Consider the following 27,022-nt stretch of genomic DNA (forward strand, 5'->3'; position numbering starts at 1 on the left):
TGTTATCCAGAGGGGATCAGTGGGCGTGTGAGCATGGCCTTCGTTTATTTGTAAAACACACGGCACCCCTCTTCCATCTGCCACCAGAAAGAACTTCCTTCCGCCACAAATCTCAGGTGTGAGCAGCCTGCTGAGCGCCGACAAGAGCGTGGTCCGCGGGGGCTGCGCTTCCTCGCGCTCAGGGCGGACTCTGCGTTACTCAGAGGGTCTCGTGGGGACAGTGATGGGGGACACTGCTTAGCGCTGGGCCTGCAGGAGGGGGCTCCGTCCACGGGCACTGCTGGCACTGCCGCTGCCGCATCTGTGCTCCCCAGCGGCTGGGCCTGGGTTTGGGGGTTCCCAGGAGCAGGCTCCGGGGCCGGGATGTTACCCAGGCACCGGAGCGGAGGAGAGTGAAGGTGGCTGTGGTGCCTCGTGAGTCAGGGAAGGGCGGCAGGAAGACTGACAGTGAGGGCGCCATGGGCCAGGGACTCTGTGGGAAAACTCAGTCTCCGGGTGTTACAGAAAACCAAAGAAGGACTAATCAATACATTGATTACGCGTGGGTCCAGAGGAAAACGTCTCTCAAATTCTGGGCCCCAACATGCAGGAATTTTCTCTATTTATATGGTTTTACCTTCTTTGTCTCCCAAATATGGGGTATTTCTTGCCCGTTTTGCAAGTCCTTAAAGAGCCCGGGTGTGCTGGGGCCTTGAGACCTCAACCAGGGGCCTGGCCTGGCGCCAGCACTGGTAACCTTGTCTGGGGAAGGTGTAATGGCCTCTCTGGAGCGGGAGTAGTCTTAGCAAGCAAGAATTTACAGAAGCCAAATAGCAGGGTTAACATTTCAAACAGCAGTTTTTATATAAGATGGGTGCTTCACAGGAACCCAGGCTGGTCCCGGCCCAGGGGCGAGGGCCTAGGGTGTAGGTGCCTCACTCCCAGTCGGCTCAGGGCCGCTCCTTTGGCCTTAACCCTCCGGCGTTGCTGGCAGAGGGTCCTCCGCAAAGGAAGCTGGCGCTGGCGCTGGCAGGTGGCAGGGGTGCTGGGTGGGGAGGCCCGGACGTCGCAGGGTGCAGACACCGAGCCTTTGTCTGCCTCCTCCGGGCGGTAAGCTCCTCCGGGCAGGGCTGCCCCTTCCCTCCCACATCATGGCTGCTCTCCCGGTGCTCACCCCGCTGAGCCTGAGCTTAGCTATTCCGTGGCGGGTGAACCTGGCGCAGCCCTCCCCTCTGCAGCTGCCGTGCCACCAGCAGGACAGACTGGAACCCAGAGCCGGGGCAGACCTGCAGGGCGGGGGGCTGCGTCCCGGGCCTGACTGTCGCTCTGCCCCACCAGGTGTGCATCGTGCAGAAGCGGGACACGAAGCGGATGTACGCCATGAAGTACATGAACAAGCAGCAGTGCGTGCAGCGGGACGAGGTGCGCAACGTGCTCCGCGAGCTGCAGATCATGCAGGGCCTGGAGCACCCCTTCCTGGTCAACCTGTGGTGAGTGCCACACCCCGACACCCCTTCCTGTCAGCCAGTGTGAGTGCCCTGCACCCCCAAACCCCCTCCTGTCAGCCTGTGTGAGTGCCCCATGCACCCCCAAACCCCTTCCTGTCAGCCAGTGTGAGTGCGCTGCACCCCCAAACCCCTTCCTGGTCACCTGTGGTGAATGCCCCATGCACCCCCAAACCCCCTCCTGTCAGCCTGTGTGAGTGCCCCATGCACCTCCAAACCCCAAACCCCTTCCTGTCAGCCAGTGTGAGTGCCCCATGCACCCCAAACCCCTTCCTGGTCAACCTGTGGTGAGTGCCCTGCACCCCCAAACCCCCTCCTGTCAGCCAGTGTGAGTGCCCCATGCACCCCAAACCCCTTCCTGGTCAACCTGTGGTGAGTGCCCTGCACCCCCAAACCCCCTCCTGTCAGCCAGTGTGAGTGCCCCATGCACCCCCAAACCCCTTCCTGGTCAACCTGTGGTGAGTGCCCTGCACCCCCAAACCCCCTCCTGTCAGCCAGTGTGAGTGCCCCATGCACCCCCAAACCCCCTCCTGTCAGCCTGTGTGAGTGCCCTGCACCCCCAAACCCCTTCCTGTCAGCCAGTGTGAGTGCCCTGCACCCCCAAACCCCCTCCTGTCAGCCTGTGTGAGTGCCCTGCACCCCCAAACCCCTTCCTGTCAGCCAGTGTGAGTGCCCCATGCACCCCCAAACCCCTTCCTGGTCAACCTGTGGTGAGTGTCCTGCACCCTTAAACCCCTTCCTGGTCACCTGTGGTGAGTGCCCTGCACCCCGACACCCCTTTTTGGTGAACCTGTGGTGAGTTCCCCGTACCTGAACCCCCTGATGGAGCTGAATGCCCATGCACCCCGAACCCCCTTCCTGGTCAGCCTGTGGTGAGTGCCCCATGCACCCCGAACCCCCTTCCTGGTCAGCCTGTGGTGAGTGCCCCATGCACCCCCAAACCCCTTCCTGGTCAGCCTGTGGTGAGTTCCCCATACCTGAACCCCCTGATGGAGCTCAATGCCCATGCACCCTAGCCCCTTACGGAGCCGGCTGTAAGGAGAAAGGAATGAGCCTTTCTGGTCATTCTGTGTCCTCAGAGCACGCTTTCCAACGGACGGTTTGTGAACTACATTCTCGATGAAATCCGTGAGCGCGTGCCTAATTTAATGTTAACTCCGTTTTCTTACTGACGAGTCCGGGGTGAGAATGGATCTAGAGGTGTGTGTCCCTCTGAGGACCGTGAATGCGATGGAGGCTGTCAACACCAGTCTCCTGGGGACTTGAACTTTGCAAAGCTGGTGAGAAGGGCTCGGATGGGTGCCCAGGGTGGACACCCTGAATTCCAAATTCTCAGTGCAGCCCACCAGGCCCGCCGGGACCCATGTTCTGGAACCTTCTTGCCATCCCATCCCTAGTTATCTCTGCTTTAAATATGCTTCCAAGAAATGCCCACCTGCCTCGGTGCCTGTGCAGGTGACACCTCCTCTTCCCGACACCGCTTCCCCTGGCTGCCCGGTTCCTCTAAGCCAGTCCTGGGCGTGCCTTGTGGCCAGCTCACGAGGACAGGACTCTTTCACTGCCGGCATAGAAAGAGTTCCAATTCAGGGTTCAGGTTCTGGAGAAGGGCTGCACACAAATAAAGAGACTTGAGACTTGGAAAAAATTCAACTTGGCGATATGGGGGGCCAGGCGGCAGTCCAACTCTAGTGGGAGAACTACTCCTGCTCTGGCCCCGCCATCCCTTTTATCGAGGCTTTGGGGAACACATCTTAGGCAACATAAACAGAAATTTACATGTAGCCCTTAGGCAGGAAATAACAGACAAACAAGGTGGAGGCTGCTTCAGCTAACAATATCTCAACTAAAGGTTAGAGCAATTAAGGTTGTTGACCAGCCTTCCTGGCTTCCTGTCAACATCTCTTTTTTAGTGAAACTGATTTGTTTTCCAGCACAGGAGGGCCTTGGGACAGGAGCTTCACCTGAACCTTTGCCCCTGCTTCTGGGAGTCTGACAGGGTCCTGAACGCTGGGGGCTGATTCAGTGCCCGAGCTGGGCTCCTGCAGGCTGTCCCCTGCCCCTCCCCCTCCCCCTCCCCCGGTCGGAGGAGAGCACCCTGAGGAATTGCCTGTCGGCTCTAAGATAATGGGATGCGGTTCTGCATCTCGCAGGGAGCAGGTGATTCATAGCAGCCCGGAGAGCCTGGCACAGCCCTTCTGCTCCGTCGTTCTCGCCGACTCGCTCTGTAGCTGGCACAGGCGGAGGCCAGGCATGGCTGGTCTCAGGACAACCTTTTCTGTCTCTAAAGAATGAGGAATGGGTGCTCCCACGGCTGTGACGGCCCAGGCTGCCTTCTCAGAGCAATGTCTCACCCGTCCTGAAGCAGAGCTGCTTTGTACTCTCGGGCTCTGACATCCAGGGGGGAGGAGGAAGGGAAGGAAGCAATAGGATCCTGTGCTGGGGTGCGAGGGGATGGGGGGGGGGCTGGAGAGGAGGGGAGGGGTGAGGGGGTGGTTCGCACTTGGCTAGGGGTCTGATTTCCACACTTCTAATCCCAGCTCTGCCCCCTGCAGGCAGAGAGGCTGCTAGGGGTTGATTGGTGTGCCCGCCCCCATTCCTATGTAGAAGCCCATCTCCAGGTAGTTAGTAAGGTTCACCAAAGGTAACTGCCACACGAGCCCTGACCTCAGACTGCCAGCCTCAGGACGGTGAGAAATAAAGGCCTCTGGCTAAGCCACCAGCCTGGGCACCTGCTATGGTGGCCCGACCAGACTGCAGCACTCTGAGAAGGGCACCGAGGGCGTGGGCAGCTGGATGGGAGGCTGCAGCAGTCATCAAGGCCAGCGGTGGTTCTTTCCATGGGATTGAGCTGCTTGGTACCTGGTGATTATTTGGTGAAGTAATGTATCCTAAAAAAAATTCGGGGCTCGTGTGGTTGCTGTTGGATGAGAACCCCTTTCCTGGTGTAGCGATGACGGTCTTACTGCTGTGACCACACCTGGGAGAGAGAGAGGGAGCTCTCTCTTATCTCCTCTTACAAGGGCACTGGTGGAGGACTTGATGACTTTGCTCACTTCGGCAGATCATGCAGGGCCTGGAGCACCCCTATCCTAAATGTGGGAACAATACAGAGATGATTAGCATGTCCCTGGGCAAGGATGACACACAAATTTGTGAAGGGTTTCATACACACACACACACACACACACACACACACACACACACACATACTAGAGGCCTGGTGCATGAATTTCGTACACTTTGGAGGTCCTCAGCCCAGCCTGTGCCCTCACAGTCTGGTAGCCCTTGGGGGATGTCTGAATGATGGGGGATGTCCAGCAGTCGGACATCCTTAGTGCTCCCACCACTGCTACTGTGTTCGCCAGCTATGAGCCAGGCTTCTGGCCGAGCTGCACTCCCCTGGGGGAGCGCACTGACCACCAGGGGGCAGCTCCTGAGTTGAGTGTCTGCCCCTGGTGGTCAGTGTGCATCATAGCGACTGGTCATTCCACCTTTCGGTCAATTTGCATATTAGCCTTTTATTATATAGGACAAAAAGGGCACTAATCTTGTGCTGAGGGCCTCCCCCTCAGGACTGGATCACCTCCAAAGGCCCCACCTCAGCTACTTTCACACTGGGAACTAGGCCTCTGATATGTGCATTTTTGCAGGTCACGGATGTTTAGTCAGAGCACAGGGCAGGTCTTACAGGTGCACACCCGAGCCCCGCCCTCGTCTGTGCAGAACCCTGGTGGCTCCCAGAGCTCACAGATAAGTGTCTCTCCCTGCCCTGGCGTGGACATGACATTGGTCCCTCCTCCTGACACCCGCTGCCATCCCGCCACCTGCGTGTCCTGGCCATCCTGCCCGATGGGCGCACCTGTAACTTATCTCGCTGTTGACATCTCTCCAGGCCTTCGCTGTTCCTTCTGCCGGGAACACTCTCCCCTCTGCCACAGTGAGGACTTCCCCTCCCCACGTGCTCACTCACTAAAGAGGCGTTTCTCTAAAAGCCTGTGCCCCTTCCGCTCAACTCTGTTTTATGTTTTTATTTCTATTGATTTCAGAGAGGAAGGGAGAGGGAGAGAGAGAGACAGAAACATCCGTGATGAGAGAGAATCATGGATCGGCTGCCTCCTGCACGCCCCCTACTGGAGATGGAGCCTGCAACCTGGGCATGTGCCCTGACTGGGAATTGAATTGGGACCTCCTGGTTCATAGGTCCACGCTCAACCACTGAGCCACACTGGCCAGGTAAATAGGTATTTATTGGGCTCATCTTGGGGGCCAGGCGCTGTCTTAATGTCTAAGGCAGTGTTTCCCAAACTTCTCTCATGATGAGAATCACCTGGTGGAGTTGTTAAAATACAGATTCCTGAATCCCAACTAAGAAGTGCTAAACTAGAATTTTTGGGAACATATAAGTAAAATTGCTTACAGAGCACTAAGTTAAATATACAATTTACCTATATGTTCCCAAAAATTCTAGTTTAGCACTTCTTAGTTGGGATTCAGGAATCTGTATTTTAACAACTCCACCAGGTGATTCTCATCATGAGAGAAGTTTGGGAAACACTGGTCTAAGGTCATAGAGACGAGCAGGAGCAGCGTGGCTCCTGCCTTCTTGGAGTTTCTGTCCGGGCGCCGCCTCCTCCTCCATCAGCGCCCTTTGCCCTCCGCCAAGCCCCACCGCAGCGCTTTCTCCTGGCTTCGTCGCAGTGTGAGCAGCTCGGTCACGTTTACCCGTTTGTATGTCTGTCCCCTCCCTTAGCAGTGAGCACAGGGGGAAGGGGTCATGCCTTATTCATCTCCATACTCCCGGCATCTGCCTTCAAGAAGTGAATCCATTCCACACTCATTAAGGGTTTCTGCTGAGCCAAACACCAAACACCGTGCCAGATGCTGGTGCTGGAACAGCGAGTGAGGCAGCCCTCCCTGTAAGGATGTCACCGGTGACTTCAGTGTGTGCGTTCATGAGCTCACGGGTGAGGGAGGAAGACAGACCAACGGTCCCTTCTCGCCTCCGCTCTCCGGCTTACATCTTGCGTAGTCACTGCCCGTGGAGCCCTGGGTGAGTTACAAATGCACTGAGGTTTCAGCTGCCCACCGTGCCCGGAGTCGGCGATGCCCGGCCCGGCTCCGTCACAGCCCGCAGGGGACAATGGTCGTGGAGGTTTTCCAGCTCCCGTTCGTCTCCATCGCCATGGTAACCCCCTCAGCCAAAGGGGACAGGGGTGGAGCTGTCTTGTCCAGGTCCTTTGCTCACCCTCTGCTATTCCAGGATTTTGTTGATGTCACCGGTGACTTCAGTGTGTGCGCTCACGCTGCCGGGGTGCCCGGGTTTATCTGTGAGTGACGCAGGTTTGTTATGCTTAAGGGCACAGGCGTGGGGCTGTGCGTGTGGCTCCTACGATGGATAATGACGTCCGGAGGGTCAGCTGGGTGGAGCTGGGCGAAAACAGGCCCGCCAGGCCCAGGCTTTGCCACTGGCTGCTCACCTCGGAGGAGTCCTGGGTCTCATGCAGCTCATACACGTGGGACGTTGTCATCCAGAAGGTGGCAGAGGGGCCAGTGGCAGGGCGTGTGGCGAGCACCGTTTTAATCAGGGAGGGGCGGCTGTTTGTGCAGAAAGAGCCCAGGGAGGCAGGCCAGCCTCCTGCGGAGGAAGTAGGAGGCCTAATGAGGTGCCGGCGGGAGGGCGCCATGCAGACGGACTTAATGAATGTGCTCCGTGTTTGCATTAGCGTGTCTGCAGCGGAGTGATCGTGCTTCCCGTCTTGCTGACATTGTAAACCAGCCCCTCGAATGCTTTCTGTGCCTCTGCATGATTGCGTGCTCCGAATTAGGGGAGCCCCCCCGCCCCCCCGTGGTCAGGTTTTATTCTTTAGGTTTTACTTCCTCTTCCCCCTCTTTGGTTTTTAACTCCACTGGGCTTTGTGGTTCGTTCATTTGTTGTCCTCACGCCGGCCACCCTCCCCGGGGCCCAGCGCCTCAAGGCTCCCACACCGGCGCCCCCAGGCCGCTGTCCAGGTCTCTGCACGTGCTGTTCGCCTCTCCTGACTCCTCTCCCAGCCCTGGGCGCCCGGTGAGCTCCTCTTTGAACCACAAAACCCTGCCCACTGCCCATCCGTAAAGCTCTCTCTGATCCTACCGGAGTGATGCTTCCTATGAAGTTGGTTCTTGGGCTGGGGGTGGTGGGGAGGGGAGGCTTTTCCTGAAGAGCTGGGACCCGTCCACATGCTCACAATGAAAGCTGTGTGTCTGGCTGTGCCGTCTCTCCCCTCTGGTGGAACGACACCTCAGCGCTAATCCCCTTTAGCAAGGCCCGTGGGGCCGTAAGAATAGAGACTCCCGACGGGGAGGCCTGGATTGGAGGATCCTCAGGTCACCGGCTGCTGGACTTGCGACAGCCTGTGGAGACTCAGTTTCACCATCTGTAAAATGGGGCTAAGGTCTGCTTCTTAGATGAGTCTCCCTGTTCAGAGAGACGGCGCCTGAGTGCTGGACCAATGGAGGATGGTCCGTCCCTCAGGGCGTGAGCTCACTCCCGGCTGCCTGTGGCTCTGCCGTGCCCCGGCTGGCTGCTTTGGAAATCGCCTTGCTTCCTGCCCGACGTTGAAAGTCCTCGGTCCCAGATCCGTGTCTATTTTTACCGTCACTTTGTTGTCTGTGCTGTACGCCACCCACAGTCACCTGTGGAACCGGCTCAGATCTTCCGAAACCAGCGCTTCTGTTTCTAAAGTGGTTGAGACCACCATGTGGCGCTGGCCCAGGAGGGAGCCTGGCACCCTGTCCTCCCACGCCACCCACCTCCTCCACGCCCGGGCGATGGCACCGCCCGCAGGGAGGCCGAGCCAGAGGCCGGAGCGCTGCGTTCCTGCTCTCCCGGCAGAATCCGCGCCTCAGTGCCTGGTTCAGGTCTGGGAAGCTCTGCTTGGACTCGAGGCCTAAATGGAACCTCCTTCCTCCAGCTCAGATCTCCATGGGGCCCCACGCACCCCCAGGTGGCCGCAGAAATAGGGAGTCCTGACTAGCAGACCCTGAGTGCACTTGCCCAGCTGCCCCTCTGGGGCTCTGACCTCCTGGGGGGCGGGGGGGGCAGATTGTAATGCCTCCCAAGCCATCTTCGTTTTAGAAACCACCTCTCCTCTCTTCATGGCTCCACACAAACTCCAAAACAAAGAGCACATTTCGTTGTTTGAATTTCAAAGTCCTTCCCCATTGGACGCTCATCCTCTTCCTGGCCTCCCCTCCTGGATCAAATGCCCCATCTCCACCCCAACTTGCACCCTTCGGTGCTTCTGTAGGCGCAAAGTTTGGGGGCAGAGAAGATGCGTGTCTGGACTGAGACCCTCATAGTAGGGTAGCGGTGGAGGCAGGGTTTGAAGACTGTCCAGGAAGTAAAATGTACATTTCTTTATATATATATATATATATATATATATATGTCTTTATTTTAGAGAGAGGGAGAGGGAGAGAGAGATAGAAGCATCAATGATGAGAGAGAATCATTGATCCACTGCCTCCTGTACACCCCACAGGGGATCAAACCATGACCTCCTGGTTCATAGGTTGACGCTCAACCACTGAGCCACACCAGCCAGGCAAATGTACATTTCTTGACCGGGCCAACCAACAGTCCAACTTCCGAAGACAGTAAAGGCAATACCAATAAAGAGAGTAAGCTCGTGCGTCTGCTTGATCTCCATCCCATTCTTGTGTTCCAAGAGGCAGGGTCCAGCCGTTTCGTCCCCTTGTCTCTGGCGTGTCACCCTTTAGAGAATCAGCTGCCTGGCACATGGTTCATGTCACTCAGCAGATAGCTGTGACACGGAACTGAGTTGATGATGATGGCACTATAATCGTCATAGCCACCATCTATATGGAACGCCTCCACGGACCAGTCTCATGCTAGATACTTACCTAATTGCCTACAATCCCTAGGAAGCGTGTAGGAATACCATGTTCTGTATATGAGAAATAGGTTGGATCTGGACCAGAGTTGCAAAGCTACAGAAAAACAGAGATGGGATGTGGCCTCATAGCTTTGTGCTTCCAAAACTCAGACTGTTTTCTCCAAGGACAATGTTTCCATGTGCTGACAAAAGGAATTTAGGTCAAATATGTGAATTTTTAGAGGCCAACTGCCTGGTTTGTATGTAACAATTTACAAAAGGCTTAAATTATGCATCATTGAAGCTCTCCCATTGGAAAGTTAAAATGTCAAACTATAAGTTTTTCTCTCTCTCTCTTGAGCCGTGACCAGCATAGCTAGAGAGTGGACAAGTCCTGAGTAGGGGTGACAAGGGATCGAGAAAAAGAAAGAGACAGACACAAAGACAGTAGGGAAAGCTGGGACCAGGTGGGACGCTGCCCTTGGATGGAGAGACAGTGACCCAGAGCTGGTACAGTGCCTTTATTATATACAGCATGGTTCCAGGAAGCTTTACTAGAGTTTAAGACGAAGAAAATTACGTGAAGTCATGGTTAATGATGAAGCTGAAATTCTTCATTCTTGTGGTTTCTTTGTAATTGTCACTCCTGGCTGAGTCTGGATAATTGTGCCAGTTCCTGGTGCCTGGCTGAACTTAGATAATGAAACCCACACCCTGGTGCCTGAGCTAAAGGTCAGGCTGACAACATACCTGCCTCTGGCAAGGTATGTTTCCAAGACGTGGCTCTGCCAACACCACTGGACTCAGCTGACAATCAGCTCATGTGCCTTCCCAGGTGCTCTCTACATCTCCCCCCTTTTTATTTTTTAAATGCAGCTTATGGGTGGATTTCCTACCTCAGCGGGTTCTTGGAAGGTCTCAATGAGGTCTGAAATGTCAAACACCCATTACAGGGGCAGGAATATAGTGGATATTCAAACATGGGACTAAAGGTACATTTTATCATTATGGTTAACAGTAGCAGCAAAGCAGTTTCTTCTCTTTCTCTTCCCTCTTCTATCCCCTCTTTCCCCCATCATCACCATCACTGTCATCATCACCATATCACATCAGCATCACCATGTCTTCACCATCACTATCATCACATCACCATCAGCATCATTGTCATCAGCATCATTGTCGTCAACATCACCACCATCGTTATCACCATCATCATCCCATCACCATCATCATCAACATCACCATTACCATCACCATACCATCAGTACCATCGGCACCATTGTCATCACCACCATCATCATCACCATGGTGATGTGTCCAGGCCGTCGGGCCTGACCCCGAAGTTAGGGGCAGACAGCAAGTGGGGTTAGTGCTGACATTTAAGACAGAGTAACTGCAGCTCCAGACTCAGAGAAGTCTGTCCGAGGCCACAGCTGCCGAGTGGCCACCCGGGACCCAGTCCCGGCCCCAAGTGACGCTCAGATGCCGCCCCTTTTCCCCCACAGCCTGTGGCTTGCTGTCGGCCAGCTCTGGGGACCAGGGACCACAGGAAGGGAGCGAAAGACGGGGTGAGCCCCGCCCTCCAATGGCCTCTGAAGAGGCTCCGCTGGCCGCTGGAGCCATCACCGCACCCCATGTCCGCCCCTCCGCTCCCCGGGATTCAATCCAGACTTCCCCGTGCGGTTCTCTTAGCAAAACCACGGGGGATTCTCCCGCATTAGTCATCGTCACTTAAAACGCAACAGGAGAGGAAGCTGCCTTGCTGGGCTGAGGCTAGGATGTTGCTTTATCCACCACATTTAGTTTGGACGTAAATGTCACGTTGGCCCTGGGCGGGGCTGCGGCGGTCAGGGTAAAATGTGCGTGTGACGCGTGACCCAGGGGGGGTTGTGAGCAAGGCCAGTGGCGCCAGGGACACAGGAGGGGGACCTTCGTCGTTTCGGGCGGAGGGTCAGCTGCTCTCTGCCCCCCCTCGGCTGTCTCCCCACACAGCGCCCGCTCTGAAAGCCGCCTTGGACCTGAGCAGAGTTCCCTCCTCACACACAGCATCAGGGGCTATTGAAGCGGCACCTGGCTCCTCAGACATTCTTTCCCATTTTTCTTTCCTTTTGATTGAATTCTTGGCGCCTGCCTCCTTCTCCTCCCTCCTCCCCTCCCGCCCCCCCATCCACACAATAGCAAACCCTGGTGGCTCTGCGGCTCCTACTCCTCCACGCCCCTCACCGATCCAGCCAGCCTCCTGCCCGCCACCATCACAGCCTGGGTTATGGTGAAATCTGCTAAAAAGAAAAAATGCTGTCTGCCTCCGCAGAGCCCCCGGCGAACTCCTGAAAGGCTGAAGTCAGACGGTGTCAGCCTCGTTCAGAACCATCCCGAATCCAATCCCGACGCCTTCCGTTGGGGTCTGAGTCTGTTAATACCGCCGCCTCCCTTTCCGGCCCAGCTCCGAACCGGCTGGGGTTGGGCCGGAGTGAGGCGGGCAGAGAGCCAAGTGTCAGGTTCATTACCGACCAGGAGGGTGCAGAGGGATGTGGCCTGGGTCTGCTGAGCCCGAGCTCCTAATGCCCCCTCAATGGGGACTTCCTGCCCCCCCCCCCCCCCCACCTCCCAGGCAGGCTGCCTCTGCAATCACAGGCGCTGCCTCCGGGGGCAGTGCTTCCGCTGCAGCCCTCCCACCTGTCTTCATGCCTTTTTGCTCATTTTTACTCATTTTTAACAAGATCATCTTTCTCCTTCAGGATGTAGGCGGGAATTTATAAATGTTGAATATCTTCCTGCAATTTGTAGCTGGCCGCTACATGTTATGGTGCCTTCTTTTATGCTTGATTTTAGAGAGGAAGGGGGAGGGGGAGAGAGAAACATCCATGATGAGAGAGCATCATTGATCGGCTGCCTCCTGCACACCCCCTGCTGGGGATCGAGCCCAAAATACCCGGCATGTGCCCTGACCAGGAATCTAACAGTGACCTCGCCGTTCATAGGTTGATGCTCAACCACTGAGCCATACTGGCTGGGTTGTTAGGGTGGCTTGTGGTAAAAATGATCCTAGTTTTAATGGAATTAAATTACCAATCTTTTCTTTTTGAAGCTGGTGTAGTTCGTGTCAGCTTTGAAAAATCTCTTCCAACATAAATATAGGTCACATGGCATTTCCCTATATTTTCTTCTAACAGTTTTTAAAGTTTGACTTTTCCTTTTAAAAAAAATATTTTATTGATTTTTTACAGAGAGGAACAGAGAGAGAGATAGAGAGTTAGAAACATCAATGAGAGAGAAGCATCAATCAGCTGCCTCTTGCACACTCCCCACTGGGGATGTGCTCGCAACCAAGGCACATGCCCTTGACCAGAATCGAACCTGGGCCCTTGAGTCCGCAGGCCGACGCCCTATCCACTGAGCCAAACCTGTCTTGACGACTTTTCATGTTTTATTGGTGTGAGGGGTTGACTTTTGTCCATGGTGGCATTTGGGGCCAGTTTCATGTTCCTCAGGTAAAACCTGCTATTCTAGCATCGTTTGTTATAGCCCCTCAGGGGCCGAACACCCCCTCCCTTCCCCAGCAACCTCTTATCTGTGGGTCTGCTTCTGGGTGGTCTGTCCCATTCCCACAGTCTGTTTGTCCAGCACCGCACCACGGTCCCACAGTGTGAAGTGTCACAGCCTGATGATGTGCAAGGAACATGGGCGCTCTCTCGTGACCCCACACATAGCAGACGGCCTGCCTTGAGCTCATTGCCATATCCTCTTAGTCTCCTGCTTGTGTGTCTATTCAGGAGAGATTTCAACATTCCTTTTTCCTTCCTAAGGAAAATGTTTTCCCTTTTTTCTTATATTTTGTACATACTTGCATGTCCTCTGTGTTTATACGTGTATTAGGAGGAATGTGTGAACAAAGTACTGATATTTTTGCAGGAAGCAAAGTAATATTTCTATCTAGGGAGACCCTGTGTCTCTGAACTGCGTACACGCACAGCTCTTTCCCGGTTCAGAAATGAGCGGTAACGATCCATGGATAGGGTTGTCCTCCATGCCAAACTCGGACCCAGAGCCATCGGGAAACAGAGGGCTTATTAAAAGAAAAAAAAGTGCTGCGTATCCCAGGCCCTGTGGAGAGAGCACGCGCTGGCTCTATGGCAGTGGTCGGCAAACTGCGGCTTGTGAGCCACATGTGGCTCTTGGGCCCCTTGAGTGTGGCTCTTCCACAAAAGACCACGGCCTGGGCGAGTCTATGTTGAAGAAGTAGCATTAGAAGAAGTTTAAGTTTAAAAAATTTGGCTCTCCAAAGAAATGCCAATCGTTGTGCTGTTGGTATTTGGCTCTGCGGACTGAGGAGTCTGCCGAGCACGGCTCTGTGGGGTCATCATCAATGCTTAGTCCAGGAGCAGGCAGTGACCTGGGGGCGTGGGGACCTTCCCTTTCTCCAGTGGGGGCCGGGCTCTCCGGAGAAGTCCGGGTTCCACTGGGCTCTGAGTCACGGGGACCCACCGGGAATCTGTCTGGGTGCTCCCGGCACACGTCGCCCCCTAATACCAATACTAGGAAGGAGCAGAGGGGGCCAGACTAGAAGCGTGGCCAGCTGGGCAGCTTCACCAGGAAGCTACAATGGTCACTCCCCCACCCCACCCCACCCCCGGGAACCCCGGTCCGTTCCCTGCACATCACGGGCACGGGGCTGGACCAGGGGAAGGTGGGCCCATGAGCAGTGAAGTCGGGATGACATGGGGAAAGCTCTCCTCCGTCAGTCTAACCTGGGAACAGAGAGATATTGGCCCGAGGGGTGGAGCCAACGCCCGCGGACATGGGGGAACGCATGGTCCCCGGGCCAAGGAAGTTCTCCTCCTGCTCCTCGGGCTTGCTCCTGCCGGTTCCGTGGCCCGCGCCACCCTCCACGCTCTGTGACCATGACCACGCAGCCCCACAGCAGGGGATGCAGCTGGCAGCACAAGCTGTGATCTCTAAACGGGGAGCCGTGCTGATTTCCGGTAACGATTTCCGTGGCTTCAGTCAGACGCTGCTCTTCCCCGATGCGGCTGCGGCATCGTCATTCCCTCTCCGGTGTCCGCTCAGCGGGGGGAAGCCGGGAGGTGGTGCACACGGGGCCACACACGGGAGCACGTCCCTCTGATTTCCGCCAGGCGGCCTCTCCCCTCATCGCCGGGAGACAGGGCTGCTCTCTGCTCCATCTGACCGTCCCCTCCTGGATTCCATGGGTTTCTTTCTTTATAGCCGTTGACAGAGTCCTCATGGCGTGGCCGCTCCCGCGAGGGGTGGGGCCGCCTGTGGTTTTGATGGACTTACCCAACGTTGGGTCTTGTTTTAACCCGAGCCGCTTCAGGTGTCCGTCACACTTTCTCCACACCTCCACCCCAGTCCCCCGGGCTCTCAGGGATGAGGGGGGAGGGGCCTCAGCCTGCCTTCCCTCACTCAGGAGTCTCCTCTCCAGCGTCAGGTCCACAAGGACTGAGTGTCAGCGCTAAGCCGGGCACGGACCGGCTCCGGGGCCACTGTGCCCGCTCACTGCCCAAGGGCGTTCTGGCTCGACTTTCCTAACCGTGAGGAAGGCCTCCTGTCCGGCATGCAGAGCCAGCCGCGAAGAATACCCGCCGACGGTCCAGGTCTCGCTGCGTGAGCTTGCCAGTGTGTGCCTCGATCACGGCGTGTGAGAGCCTCACCATCGCCCGTGGCTCTCCAGTCCCATGTGCATCCCGGGTTCCGCGTGCGTCCATGGCCGGGCGGGACTGCGGTGGGCCCAGAGGGAGTGCGTTTCTACCAGGTGTCGGGGGGCTCCAGTGTACAGATCTGGGGACCATACTGACTTCTGTTGTCCCCAAAGAGCATCCTTTCTCTCCGGGGCAGCTGCTGAGCAGCCAGCCAACAAAACAGGCACAGCCTAACCCAGAGCCCCACACAGAGCTGTGTGCTGACAGGGGGGTGGGAGGAACGGGGACAGAAACTGGGGAACCGCGTCTGGTCAGAGCTCCAGTCTGGGAGGCCCCCTTGTGGAGGTGGGTTTCCAGCCAGGACTTGAGAAATCCGTTGGAATTTGTGCGGCTGAGGAGAGGAGGAGGGGCTGGGAGAAGGAAGTTCTACTGAGCGCAGAGCCCGGTGAAGATGAGGGCGCAATCCACTCAAGGCCACGGACAGCCACCGGTGGCACGTGGAAAGGCAGGGCAGGGCCGGGGAAGCTGGGGAGCTTGGGGAACTAGCAGAAGAGGCTCAGGTTGTGAAAGGAGAAGCCACCCGATCTGTGTGGCTAGATTGTTGAGCATCGGCCTATGAACCAGGAGGTCAGGGTTCGATTCCCCGTCAGGGCACACGCCCGGGTTGTGGACTCCATCCCCAGTTGGGGGCGTGCAGGAGGAAGCCGAGGAGTGATTCTCTCCCATCACTGATGTTTCTGTCTCTCGCTCCCTCCCTCTGCCTCCCCCAAATCAATAGAAACATGTAAAAAAGGAGAGAAGCCATGAAAACCCCACAGGGTTTCAGCCAGGGGCAGCGGTGTGCTGCTGGGTCTGTTGATTGACAGGGGTTTGCTCATTTACAGTCAGTCTTCCTGGGAGCTGGTCCCCGTGCCTCCCACGCTCGGGGCGTGGAGGAGCCTGCGTTCCCTGAGCTCTGTGGACAGCGAGCGTTCCACCAACATGAGCTCCCCCGGGTGCGAACGGCTCACCCACGTGTGTGTTTGTGCGTGGCGACAACTGGGCTTTTTAGGCCGACCCTGTGCACACGTGTGCGGTGCCAGTCCATGGTAACGCGGGTGCAGCCGGCTCACTGCCTCCCTGCGGTGGATAACACCCTGGAGCCAGCCCCCTGAGCGGGCAGGAATTTAAATCAGACATGGTATGAATTTGGAAAAGGCACCATTTTGCATTCTTCCACACCTTTGCAAGGTGAGGACTGACTGACGTAGTCTAAGGCTCATCCCCACACCGCCGACCCGCGGGACTGGGCACTTCTGCTTCTCCCCGGCCAGGGGGTCACTCTGCATTCTATGAGGAAGAAGGGATGGGGCGTGACGGTCAGGGGCCATGGGGGCTCTGGCCACAGTTGGCTGATGTGGAAGCGCGGGAATGCCGGTCCCTGTGTGCCTCGTGGCGTGTCTTGAAGGTCAGTGACGTGTGGAAGGAGGGCGTGTGCCCGGGGCATTGGTTAACATATGGCTGCAGTCACCGGATTTGGCCCTTGTACTCAGAGTTTTGGGGGCAGACAAATCTCCCAGCCACACATTTCGGCATCTGATTTACAGTTCTCATAATTTGGAGCAGAGAAGATCTCACAGCCATTGGACACCCGCCCCCCTCTCTTTCTTTTAATATATTTTATTGATTTTTTTTTTTTTTACAGAGAGGAAGGGAGAGGGATAGAGAGTTAGAAACATCGATGAGAGAGAGACATCTATCCGCTGCCTGCACACCTCCTACTGGGAATGTGCCCACAACCAAGGTACATGCCCTTGACCGGATTCTAACTCTCAGTCCACCGGCTGATGCTCTATCCACTGAGCCAAACAGGTTCCAGCTGGACCTGCCTCTCAATCTTAGTGCCTGAACTAGGGGGAGGGCCTTGGTCCGAGCGCCGAGCAGAGGGAGGGTGATGCGGGGTTTCTCCTCCGGGCAGGAGGGTGGAAGGCTCCTGTGCATCCACATCCGCCATCTTTTCTCTGGAAAACAAGGCGAGGACTCCAGGCTCACGGGATGTTAAGACATCATGAGGTGTATGTGTCGGAGCAGTCTCGGGCCTGCTAAGCCTTCTCCGTTGGCTGGAAGCTATTGTTGTTGTTGCTGATGCTATTGTGTTGTGGTTGTTATCTATCCCCTGTTGTATCCGTGGGTTCCGTGCTTTGTCCTCGGCCTCGCGGGGCTCTGCACGCTGCTTGAGTCCGCACGGCTGTTACCAGGACTCAGCCCGGGGCTGCACGAGCCATGTCTGCTGCGTCCTGTGCGTTACCACAGCCTGCGCCCGCCCAGACCCCCGCGGGCGGGGCCTGGGGACACCTCCTCCTGGGAACACTAACAGGCAGTTCTGGGTCCGAGACGCCAAGTTGTGTTTTTAAAAGACGCCTCTGGAGAGACTGTGCATGGGAGAGAGATTCGGGGGTGGAAGCAAGCGGCCTCTCTAGAGAGTCTGTGGTGGCCCAGGAAAGAGAATGATGTCTTGGATCCGGTTTGCAGCTCATAAATGGGAAGTAGACGGATTTGAGAGACATTTTGGAATAATGGATTGGGTCTCAAAGGCAAGAGCTACAAAGCCCAATCCATAGAATGTGAGTATTCTTAAAAAAAAAAAAAAAAAAAAAAAAAAAAAAAAAGTATGTTTATTGGTTTCAGAGAGGAAGGGAGAGGGAGAGAGACAGAAACATCAATGATAGGTGCAGTCCCTAGGCCTGTCTGGCAATTGAAGCCTGAGCATCTGATGTGGAAGGGCAGGTCCCAGCTGACCTCTGGGCCCTGAGCAGCACCTGGACTCCTGGATCCCCATACTCCCCCTCCACCTGAGTCACGGCACCCGGGTCCCCACATGGAGATGCTGTAAGCACAGCTGGATGCCGCAAGCTGGGGCACAGCGTGGGCCTCTGGTCTGCTCAGCAGCGCCGCACAGGGCAATGCTCTCTCCCAGCCAACCTCGGCAGACCGGCTCCTGCGTGAACCCATGGTGAGCCTGACCGCTCCTGTGGCCCCAGCAGCTGCGGCCCTGGTCACCCGAAAGCCCATTGGGGCTGGCAGTGCCTCCACTGCCGCCCACTGCCAGCGCCTCACCCAACATGTTCCGCACCACCCCCTAGTGGTCATCGCATGTATAGTGAGCTGTCAAATTCATGGTTGAACTCCTAGTAGAGGGGGAAATTTGCATATTTGGCCTTTATTATATAGGATTGATTTCAGAGAGGAAGGGAAGAGAGAGATAGAAACATCAGTGATGAGAGAGAATCATTGATTGGTTGTCTCCTGCACGATCCGGGATTGAGCCTGCAACGTGGTCATATGCACTGACCAGGACTCGAACCATGACCTCCTGGTTCATAGTTCAGCACTCAACCACTGAGTCACCCCAGCTGGGCAGTTAATGATTTTTAAAAACAGACAGCGGGTCCTTCATGCTGGTCTGTGCCAACATCCAGGCCGGGACCGATGCCGTTCCCGCTCCTGAGGTCTGCGCTCCTCACGCTGAGCCTCCTCACCCAGCCGCCACGGCCGGCGCGCCCAGCAGGCGGGGTTTCTCACGGTGGCCCTGCCCTTCCAGCACCGCCTGCAGCTCGGGAATTCGATTATAACTGCGAATGGAGCCGCGGCACAAAGCCTGCCAGCGCAAGCTTCAGGGGGAAACGAGAGGCCGTCCTCTGCTCCCCCCCACTCCCCCATGATAGCACCGCGTCTCTGGCAGGGGTCTTCAAACTACGGCCCGCGGGCCACATGCGGCCCGCAGAGGAGTCTGATCCGGCCCGCCAGGTTTTTTGGGCAGTGAGCGCAGCTGAGGTGTTACAGTAGGAATTAGTAGTTCATATAGTCCGGCCCTCCAGTTCTCCGAGGGACCGTGATCTGGCCCCCACTTTAAAAAGTTTGAGGACCCCTGTCTCTGGGGATGAAGCTGCCCGTGGCCCAGTGAAGGGTGGGTGTCAGCAGGAGGCAGCCGCGCCGGGCTGGGGCGCTCCTCGCTGCTCTTTGCATCTGGCTTTCCTCTTCAGCATGCGTCCCAGCCTGCTCCCTGAACACTCCCGGTGCTGCTCAGAGCTCCGTGGAATGCCGATGAGAGCCCTTTGGCAGGAGCTGGGAGCTGGGAGCAGGGGGGTGCGGCGACAACGTGACAAACGCGGCGGGCAGACGCCAGCTGTTAGAATACAAATCGCGCCCCTGCAGGAGGCATGCCGCAGCTGATCGCTGTCATTTCTTCAGTGTCTCAACACTTCCCTCCTCTGGCAGGCGGGAAGGGGTGTCGGCTCAGGCTCCGTCAGTTCCAGGGCACTGTAGCTTACGTCAGAAAGCACAGTCACTGTGAACTGGCTGGTTGTCTCAGTGGTTAGAACACCAGCCCCTGGATCATAGGGTTGAGGGTTCGATTCTGGTCAAGGGCACCAACCGCAGTTGCAGACTTGATCCCGGTTGGGGCGTGTGTGCGAGGCAGCCTTCAATGCGTCTCTCACGTCGATGTTTCCCTCTTTGTGTGTCTCTCTACGCCCTCCCCCCCTCCCACTCTCTCTAAAGTCAATGGAAAACGTATCCTCGAGTGAGGATTTTAAAAAGCACAGGCATTGCAGGCATTGCTGTTTAAGGACGGAAGAGCCCACACACGGAGCCTGAGGACGGCCTCAGACAGCCGTGACGCGGAGTCACAGTGTCACAAAGCTGCCCCGTCCAGACGGAGCCGTGGCTGTGAGGGCACCGGAGACCTGGTCACAATGGCGGAGTGTTGTCATGGGAACTTGGGCCCAGGCCTGGTGTCTGTGTCAGTTTCCTGTTGCTTTGGAGGGGCGGAGGAACCTAAAACCGAATGAATGGCTGACATCACCACCATCTTGCTCTCTCGTGTTCTGTGCATGGATGGCTCCGCTGGGCAGTTCTCCATGTGGCATCAGCAGGGCTGCCCTGGGACACCCAGATGCCAGGTGTCATCTGCTGCCAGACCCCCTCCCCCTGCCCCCGCCCCACACTCCCTCTCCCCCCTGACTCCCGCTGCTCCTCTGAGGCTGCTGACCAGCACACCTTCATCTCGTCTCCTTCTCATGGCTCCTCCCGGGGCTGGGCTGGGGCTCTGGCCGGTTCCCGAGAGGCAGGAGGCAGGAGCTGCAGGTTCCCTGAGACCTGGTCCCTGGCCTTGGACTTGGAAGAGCATCACTGGATCCAGGGGTCACGGAAACAAGCTGGCTGAGGGGAGTGCATGTGTGTGTGAGTGTGTGTGTAGAGGATGTGTGTGGGTGGAGTACGTGTGTAGGGGGAGCACATGTGTGTGCGGGGGCAGCACGTGTATATGGGCAGTACATGTGTGTGGGCAGTGCATGTGTGTGGGCAGTGCATGTGTGTGTTTGGGGGGAGCGCGTGTGTGGGGAGCACATGTGTTTAGGGAGTGTGTGTGTGTGTGTGTGTATATAGAGCATGTGTATGGGTGGAGTGCATGTGTGGGGGGGAGCACATGTGTGTGTGTGTGGTCAGCACGTGTGTGTGCGCAGTGTGTGTGAATTTGGGGGGAGTGTGTGTGTGGGAGCGGAGGGATTGTTGAGGAGGGGTGCATCTCGGGAGATGGTGCCCGCCAGCCCTGACCACATTGAGCTCACACGTCTGCTAAGAAGGAAGCAGGACGCTGGAGCCACACTGTGAAGGCCGCTTGTCTCCAGCGCTGGGGCCAGTGCTGGGGCTCTCCATGGCCTGTTTGTGTGGCTGCGAAGTGGGGCACAGGCATCCCCCGCTCACAGCTCTGCCCTCTGCTCCAGGTACTCGTTCCAGGACGAGGAGGACATGTTCATGGTGGTGGACCTGCTGCTGGGTGGGGACCTGCGCTACCACCTGCAGCAACATGTGCACTTCCCCGAGGGCGCCGTGCGGCTGTATGTGTGCGAGCTGGCGCTGGCGCTGGACTACCTGCAGCAGCACCGCATCATCCACCGGTGAGTGCGGCGGGCGGGCGCCGGGCCTGCGGGAGGCTGCTTCGGGGTTTCCCACACCGGGTGTGCAGGAGCCAGCTGTGGGGGAGGGGGTTTCCCACACCGGGTGTGCGGGAGCCAGCTGCAGGGTGTTTTCCCACACCGGGTGTGCGGGAGCCAGCTGTGGGGATTTCCTGCACCGGGTGTGCGGGAGCTGGCTGCGGGGTGTTTTCCCACACCGGGTATGCGGGAGCCGGCTGCGGGGTGTTTTCCCACACCGGGTGTGCAGGAGCCAGCTGCGGGGCTTTCCCACACTGGGTGTGCAGAAGCTGGTTGCAGGGTGTTTTCCCACACCGGGTGTGCGGGATCCGGCTGCGGGGTGTGTTCCCACACCGGGTGTGCGGGAGCGGGCTTCAGGGTGTTTTCCCACACTGGGTGTGCAGGAGCTGGGTGCAGGGTGTTTTCCCACACGGGGTGTGCGGGAGCCGGCTGTGGGGTGTTTTCCCACACCGGGTGTGCGGGAGCCGGGTGCAGGGTGTTTTCCCACACCTGGTGTGCAGGAGCTGGGTGCAGGGTGTTTTCCCACACCTGGTGTGCAGGAGCTGGGTGCAGGGTGTTTTCCCACACCTGGTGTGCAGGAGCTGGGTGCAGGGTGTTTTCCCACACAGGGTGTGCAGGAGCTGGCTTCAGGGTGTTTTCCCACACTGGGTGTGCAGGAGCTGGCTTCAGGGTGTTTTCCCACACGGGGTGTGCGGGAGCTGGATGTGAGGGTGTTTTCCCACACCTGGTGTGCAAGAGCTGGCTGCAAGGTGTTTTCCCACACCGGGTGTGCGGGAGCCGGCTGCAGAGTGTTTTCCCCACACTGGGTGTGCGGGAGCTGGATGTGAGGGTGTTTTCCTGCACCAGGTGTGTGGGAGCCGGCTGCGGGGGAGGGGATTTCCCACACTGGGTGTGTGGGAGCCGGCTGCGGGGGTGTTTTCCCACACCGGGTGTGCGGGAGCCGGCTGCAGAGTGTTTTCCCACACCGGGTGTGTGGGAGCCGGCTGTGGGGTGTTTTCCCACACCGGGTGTGCGGGAGCCGGCTGTGGGGTGTTTTCCCACACCGGGTGTGCAGGAGCCGGCTGTGGGGTGTTTTCCCACACCGGGTGTGCGGGAGCCGGCTGTGGGGTGTTTTCCCACACCAGGTGTGCGGGAGCCGGCTGTGGGGTATTTTCCCACACCAGGTGTGTGGGAGCTGGCTGCAGGGTGTTTTCCCGCACCAGGTGTGTGGGAGCTGGCTGCAGGGTGTTTCCCTACACTGGGTGTGCGGGAGCCGGCTGCGGGGGTGTTTTCCCACACCAGGTGTGTGGGAGCTGGCTGCAGGGTGTTTTCCCACACCGGGTGAGCGGGAGCCGGCTGCAGGGTGTTTTCCCACACCAGGTGTGTGGGAGCTGGCTGCAGGGTGTTTTCCTACACTGGGTGTGCGGGAGCCGGCTGCGGGGGTGTTTTTCTGCACTGGGTGTGTAGGAGCCGGCTGTAGGGGTGTTTTCCCACACTGGGTGTGCGGGAGCCAGCTGCGGGGGTTTCCCACGCCAGGTGTGCGGGAGCTGGCTGCGGGGGTGTTTTCCCACACCGGGTGTGCGGGAGCCGGCTGCGGGGGTGTTTTCCCACACCGGGTGTGCGGGAGCCGGCTGCGGGGTGTTTTCCCACACCGGGTGTGTGGGAGCCGGCTGCGGGGTGTTTTCCCACACCGGGTGTGCAGGAGCCGGCTGTGTCTGTGTTGACATTGATGCCAAGTTGCCAGGTGACTCGGTGGGGGGGAAATCAGAGTGAGCAGCCCTGGCGATGCTGCCCTGGCACATGGGCCGAGGACAGGTCCCAGAAGGTGCCTGTATGTGCCACGTCGTTCACTCCTCACAACCGCTGGGTCTGCTGACCCCCCTCGCTGCCAGTGGGCACGCAGACGCGGCAGATGGTTGGGCAGAGAGCACGGCAATGCGGGCGGACAGTGGACTGATCCCTGAGAGAGATGAGCGCCAGGAGGGTTTATATTTGGGGAAGAAAGGTCAAGGGGTTGGGCACAGGGTGCCAGCAGGGAAACAGGAAATGTGGAAGCTGGGCAGGGGGGGGAGGGACAGGTTCTGGTGAGTCTGATGAATGAGCAAGGCCAGAGCAGCAGCGGCTCTGGGGCTGCCGGGCCCTGGCCCCCCCGGGTCCCGCCGCCTCCATGCTGGTGGTTCGTCCACTGGAAGCCCTGGTGCACCTGAGACATTGTCACTCCTCTGCACTGGCGTCCTCCGGAGGAAACAGTCCTTAATCTAATGTTCCTTCCTCGGCGAGGCCAGCAAGTCCAGAATGTTTTAAAAGGAGGAGATGAGAGCTGCTCTCATGCTTCTGGGTCAAGAGGCTCTTTATTGAGGTTCGGCTCCTGTCATTACAATAATAACCGCCTCCCCCGCCCGGAGCCCAGGCCTCCGCAGGGAGGGGGTCCGCAGACTCGTGCCCCCTCCGCCTGCACCCACATGGCCTCCACAGGCGCGTCCGCCGTGGCCTGTGCTCCGGGGGAGCCCATGAAGCGAAGACTGGCTCCCTCCCATCTACGCTCTCTAAAAAATAAACCAACAGGAAAATTATCCTCAGGTGAGGATTAACCAAAAGGGAAGGAGGGAAGGAAGGAAGAAAGGAAGGAAGGAAGGAAGGAAGGAAGGAAGGAAGGAAGGAAGGAAGGAAGGAAGGAAGGAAGGAAAAGACTTCTAGAAAAAAATTTCACACAACCCCTGCAGTTCCAGGAAGAGCAGGGAGTGGGGGCACAGGCAGCCGGGATCACGGTGACTCTCTCCTGCTCCTCCTAGGGCCCGGCGCCGGGGAGAGGAGCTGCCAGGCAACCGCTGGGCCACCCGTGTCCCCGGGGGTCCATGTCCGGTGCTCTGGGCGGCCCGGAGCCCGTCTCAGCTCCTGTTTTCCGTTACAGGGACATCAAGCCGGACAACATCCTGCTGGACGAGCACGGTAAGGCCGCGGGCGCCGCAGCGGGGCGTGGGGTCGGGGCTCTGGGGAGGGGGGGTCCCCGGATGGACTGGAAGCCTTTCCTGCTCTGGTCCTGGCGGGTGGGCATCTGTGTACGTTTCTGGTCGGCGTCCTGCCAGGGGGAGTGGCGTCCAGCGTATTTGACAGCTTCATGTCCGGACACACAGCTGTCGGCTTCCCGGTGAGGAGGACCGGGCGGAAGTGGGGATGAGAGAGGGGCAGGAGGCCCTGAGGTCAAGACCCCAGCTCCCCATGGGTGACAGTGACCCCGTGACTGCGGGGAGCAACTCACCTCTCAGCCTCGGTGCCACCTGCCAAACAGGGAAGCGGTGCCCAGCTTCCCGATCATCATGGGGCCACACGGGCTAGTGTATGGTTGGGGAGCCAAAAATCCGTCATCAGTGATCAATCACCTGCCAATCTCCCCTCACCCAGGCTCCTCAAGCGTGTGCATGCCTCCGGAGCCTGGCTGAGTCCGCGGAAGATTCTGAGTCTGGCGGCTCCCAGGTGCAGCCACTGAGCTGGTCGACAGAGCACCCTGACAGCAGGCTCCGTGCCAGGCTGTCTGGTAGTCTTGTGGGAATCCCCAGGGAGACTTGTAGGAACCAATGGCCAGCCTGACCCGCTCCGGGGCCATCATTCTGGGCCCATCTTCTGGGCCTGCCCCAGGGAGGTGTGCCCAGCCAAGTCAGGACCCTGGGCCTAGGGCCAGCCTGGCCATGCACAGCCGGCTGTCCTGCGAGTCAAGGGGCAGCACCCCACGCTCCCCTCGGGCCTCTAGACCTGCTGCTCCTCTGATCCTGCTTCATCACGTGTCTCCGCCAGGCGCTGGGACAGAGCGCTGAAGGCACTATTTCACACTAGGGCGTGAGTGGCTGCCTCGCCCTCCCTTTCACCAGCACAGGAAGGAAGGTTAGCAGCAGGCGGCTCTCAGAAAGCACAAGCCCCTCCCCTAGCGGAGAGGGCCCTCGTCCCCGATTTATGACCGAGCCGCGCTCGGCCTTTATTCGGTCCTGAGCCATTGCTGCCTCGCGCCCAGCTGTATTGGGCTATGGCTGGGGTTTAAACGTTGCACCTGGTAAGGATGGCCAGCATGGTTTTTAAGGTACAACACGGCGATTTAATGCACATGAGCCTTGTGAGATGGTTGCCGCAGCCAGGCTAATTCACACATCACGACCTCACACGCCTTCCGTTCAATGTGTGGCGAGAGCCATCAAGATCTACCCCCACAGGCACACGGCCTCATTGACTGCGGTCACCACGCTGTGTGGTGCGTCCCCTGACCGCTGGTTAATGGCATCACAGGACAGCGCGCAAAGCAGATCGCCCTTCCTGGCTGTTTACACAGAGAGTCTGGTCATCAGTCTCACTCAGCGTTTCCTCGGAGAGCACGCCGCTTGGCCGCGAGCACTGGGAAATAGACACATAATTAAATCGACGCGTTAACAATTCATTGATAATGTTTGAAATTTGCTGCTCACGCAAAGCCCACGCCTCTCACGGAGCTGCCCCTCCCCAGCGTCAGCTTGGCTCTCTGACCCCCCAGGCGGGGCCCTGCCCCCCAGAGTGGCACTTGGCTGGGCTCTGGGATGGGGTCCCGTGGCCAGAAGCAGAAGCAGACAAGCTGGAGGGAGAGGCGGCATCGCAGGAGGGAGGGAGAGGAGCTGAGGTGCTTCAGGGTTGAGGCAGAGCCGGAGGGAGTGGGGGTGAGCGGCTGAAGGGCTGCCCCGCTTTCTGCTGGTCCCAGGGGGCTGGGCAAGGAACAACCCCTGAGCCTGATGGGCAGACGGGAAGGCCACGTTCACGCGCACGCAGGTCTGGGTAGCTAAGCTCTGGCAGGCTTGCTCCCTAGACTAAGGTCACATGGTGTGTGCTCACCTCCTGGGGCCACAGCACCTGGGCCCAGTGGTTTCCTGGGGCCCCACCCTCTCCTCCTGGCCCCCCTCTGGCAGGCCGGCCTTGCATGGCCATGGTGGAAGCCAGAGCTGTGTTTCTGGATTTCCACAGCTGGGCCGTGAGGGGGAGAGCCACTCTTTACTGTCTGTAGTCTACGCTTGACTGTTTCTCCCTCCAGGCCACCACCTGCCCTGGACATCCCAGCATCCCAGGGCCAGGCGCCAGACACCCAGGGCAGCCCCCCAGCCCCCACTAAATCCGTCAGGTACCATCCCGAGGCCGCCTCTGGCCACAGCCGAGATGGGAGAGCAGGAGCGTCCTCCGGGCACAGGAGCCCTCTCCGCGCCCTGCCCTGTCCGCACCCGCTCTCACACAGCTGTCCTGGGATAGCAGTCTGGGTGGACCTGCCTCTGCTATTCACCAGGAGCTCTCACTCTCTGACTCCATTCCTCTAAACTTGCAATAAATAATTTTATCACTCCTTCATTATGAGTAGATTTGTTTATTTAAAGGTAATATGCCTGAACCACTAAAAAAATGTGTACTATAAAACTTGCCCATAAAATAGACATCCTATCTAATAGAGAGGAAATATGCAAATTGACTGCCCTGCCCTCAAAAATGGCAGTGCCCACAGCCACAAGATGGCGGCGTCCAGTCCCCTCCGGAGGCAGGTGTTTTGGGGGCAGCGAGCACCTGCCTCCCGAGTCCCCCAGTTCCCTCAGCCCCCCCAGCCATGCAGGGCCTTCCGAGGCTAAGGTAACCAGGGCCAGCCAAGCCTTATGATGCCAGCAGTGGCAGCAGCAGAGGTGTGATGGGGCATCACCTTTCCCTGATCACCAAGTCACCTCCTGCCCCTGAGGGCTTCCAGGCTGTGAGAGGGGGCAGGCTGGGCTGAGGGACCTCCCCCTCTCCAGTGCATGAATTTTCATGCACCGGGCCTCTAGTCTGTCTATAAACATTTAAGTTGTACTCTTAGCAACTTTCAATTATACAAGTCAGTGTTATCAGTTATAGTCTCCATGTTATCCATTAGCTCTTCAGACCTTATGCATCTTAGAGCTGCCCTTCACCAACCTCTCCCTACGTCCCCACCCCAGGCCCTGGCAACCTCTTTCTACTCACTGTTTCTATGAATTTGATTTTTGTTTAGACTCCTCACGTAGGTGATATCCTGTAGTATTTGT

At 57.8% G+C, this 27,022-nt stretch overlaps 1 protein-coding gene across 4 annotated transcripts in view; it reads left to right on the plus strand.

Moving 5' to 3' along the window:
• The window catches only part of STK32B (serine/threonine kinase 32B), a 65,859-nt gene that overhangs the window by 27,260 nt on the left and 11,577 nt on the right, over positions 1-27,022 (plus strand). For 3 of the 4 annotated variants that reach the window (XM_084864755.1, XM_084864756.1, XM_084864757.1), the window contains exons 3-5: positions 1,318-1,469; positions 20,781-20,954; positions 23,881-23,918. In XM_084864755.1, coding sequence (XP_084720881.1) covers positions 1,318-1,469; positions 20,781-20,954; positions 23,881-23,918 — 364 coding nt within the window. Of the gene's footprint in view, positions 1-1,317; positions 1,470-20,780; positions 20,955-23,880; positions 23,919-26,013; positions 26,321-27,022 lie in introns of those variants that run through there. The other variant, XM_084864758.1, reaches the window with a different exon arrangement.

The sequence above is a fragment of the Pipistrellus hanaki genome (genome assembly GCF_964339955.1).
Source record: "Pipistrellus hanaki genome assembly, chromosome: 1".
Classification (NCBI taxonomy): domain Eukaryota; kingdom Metazoa; phylum Chordata; class Mammalia; order Chiroptera; family Vespertilionidae; genus Pipistrellus; species Pipistrellus hanaki.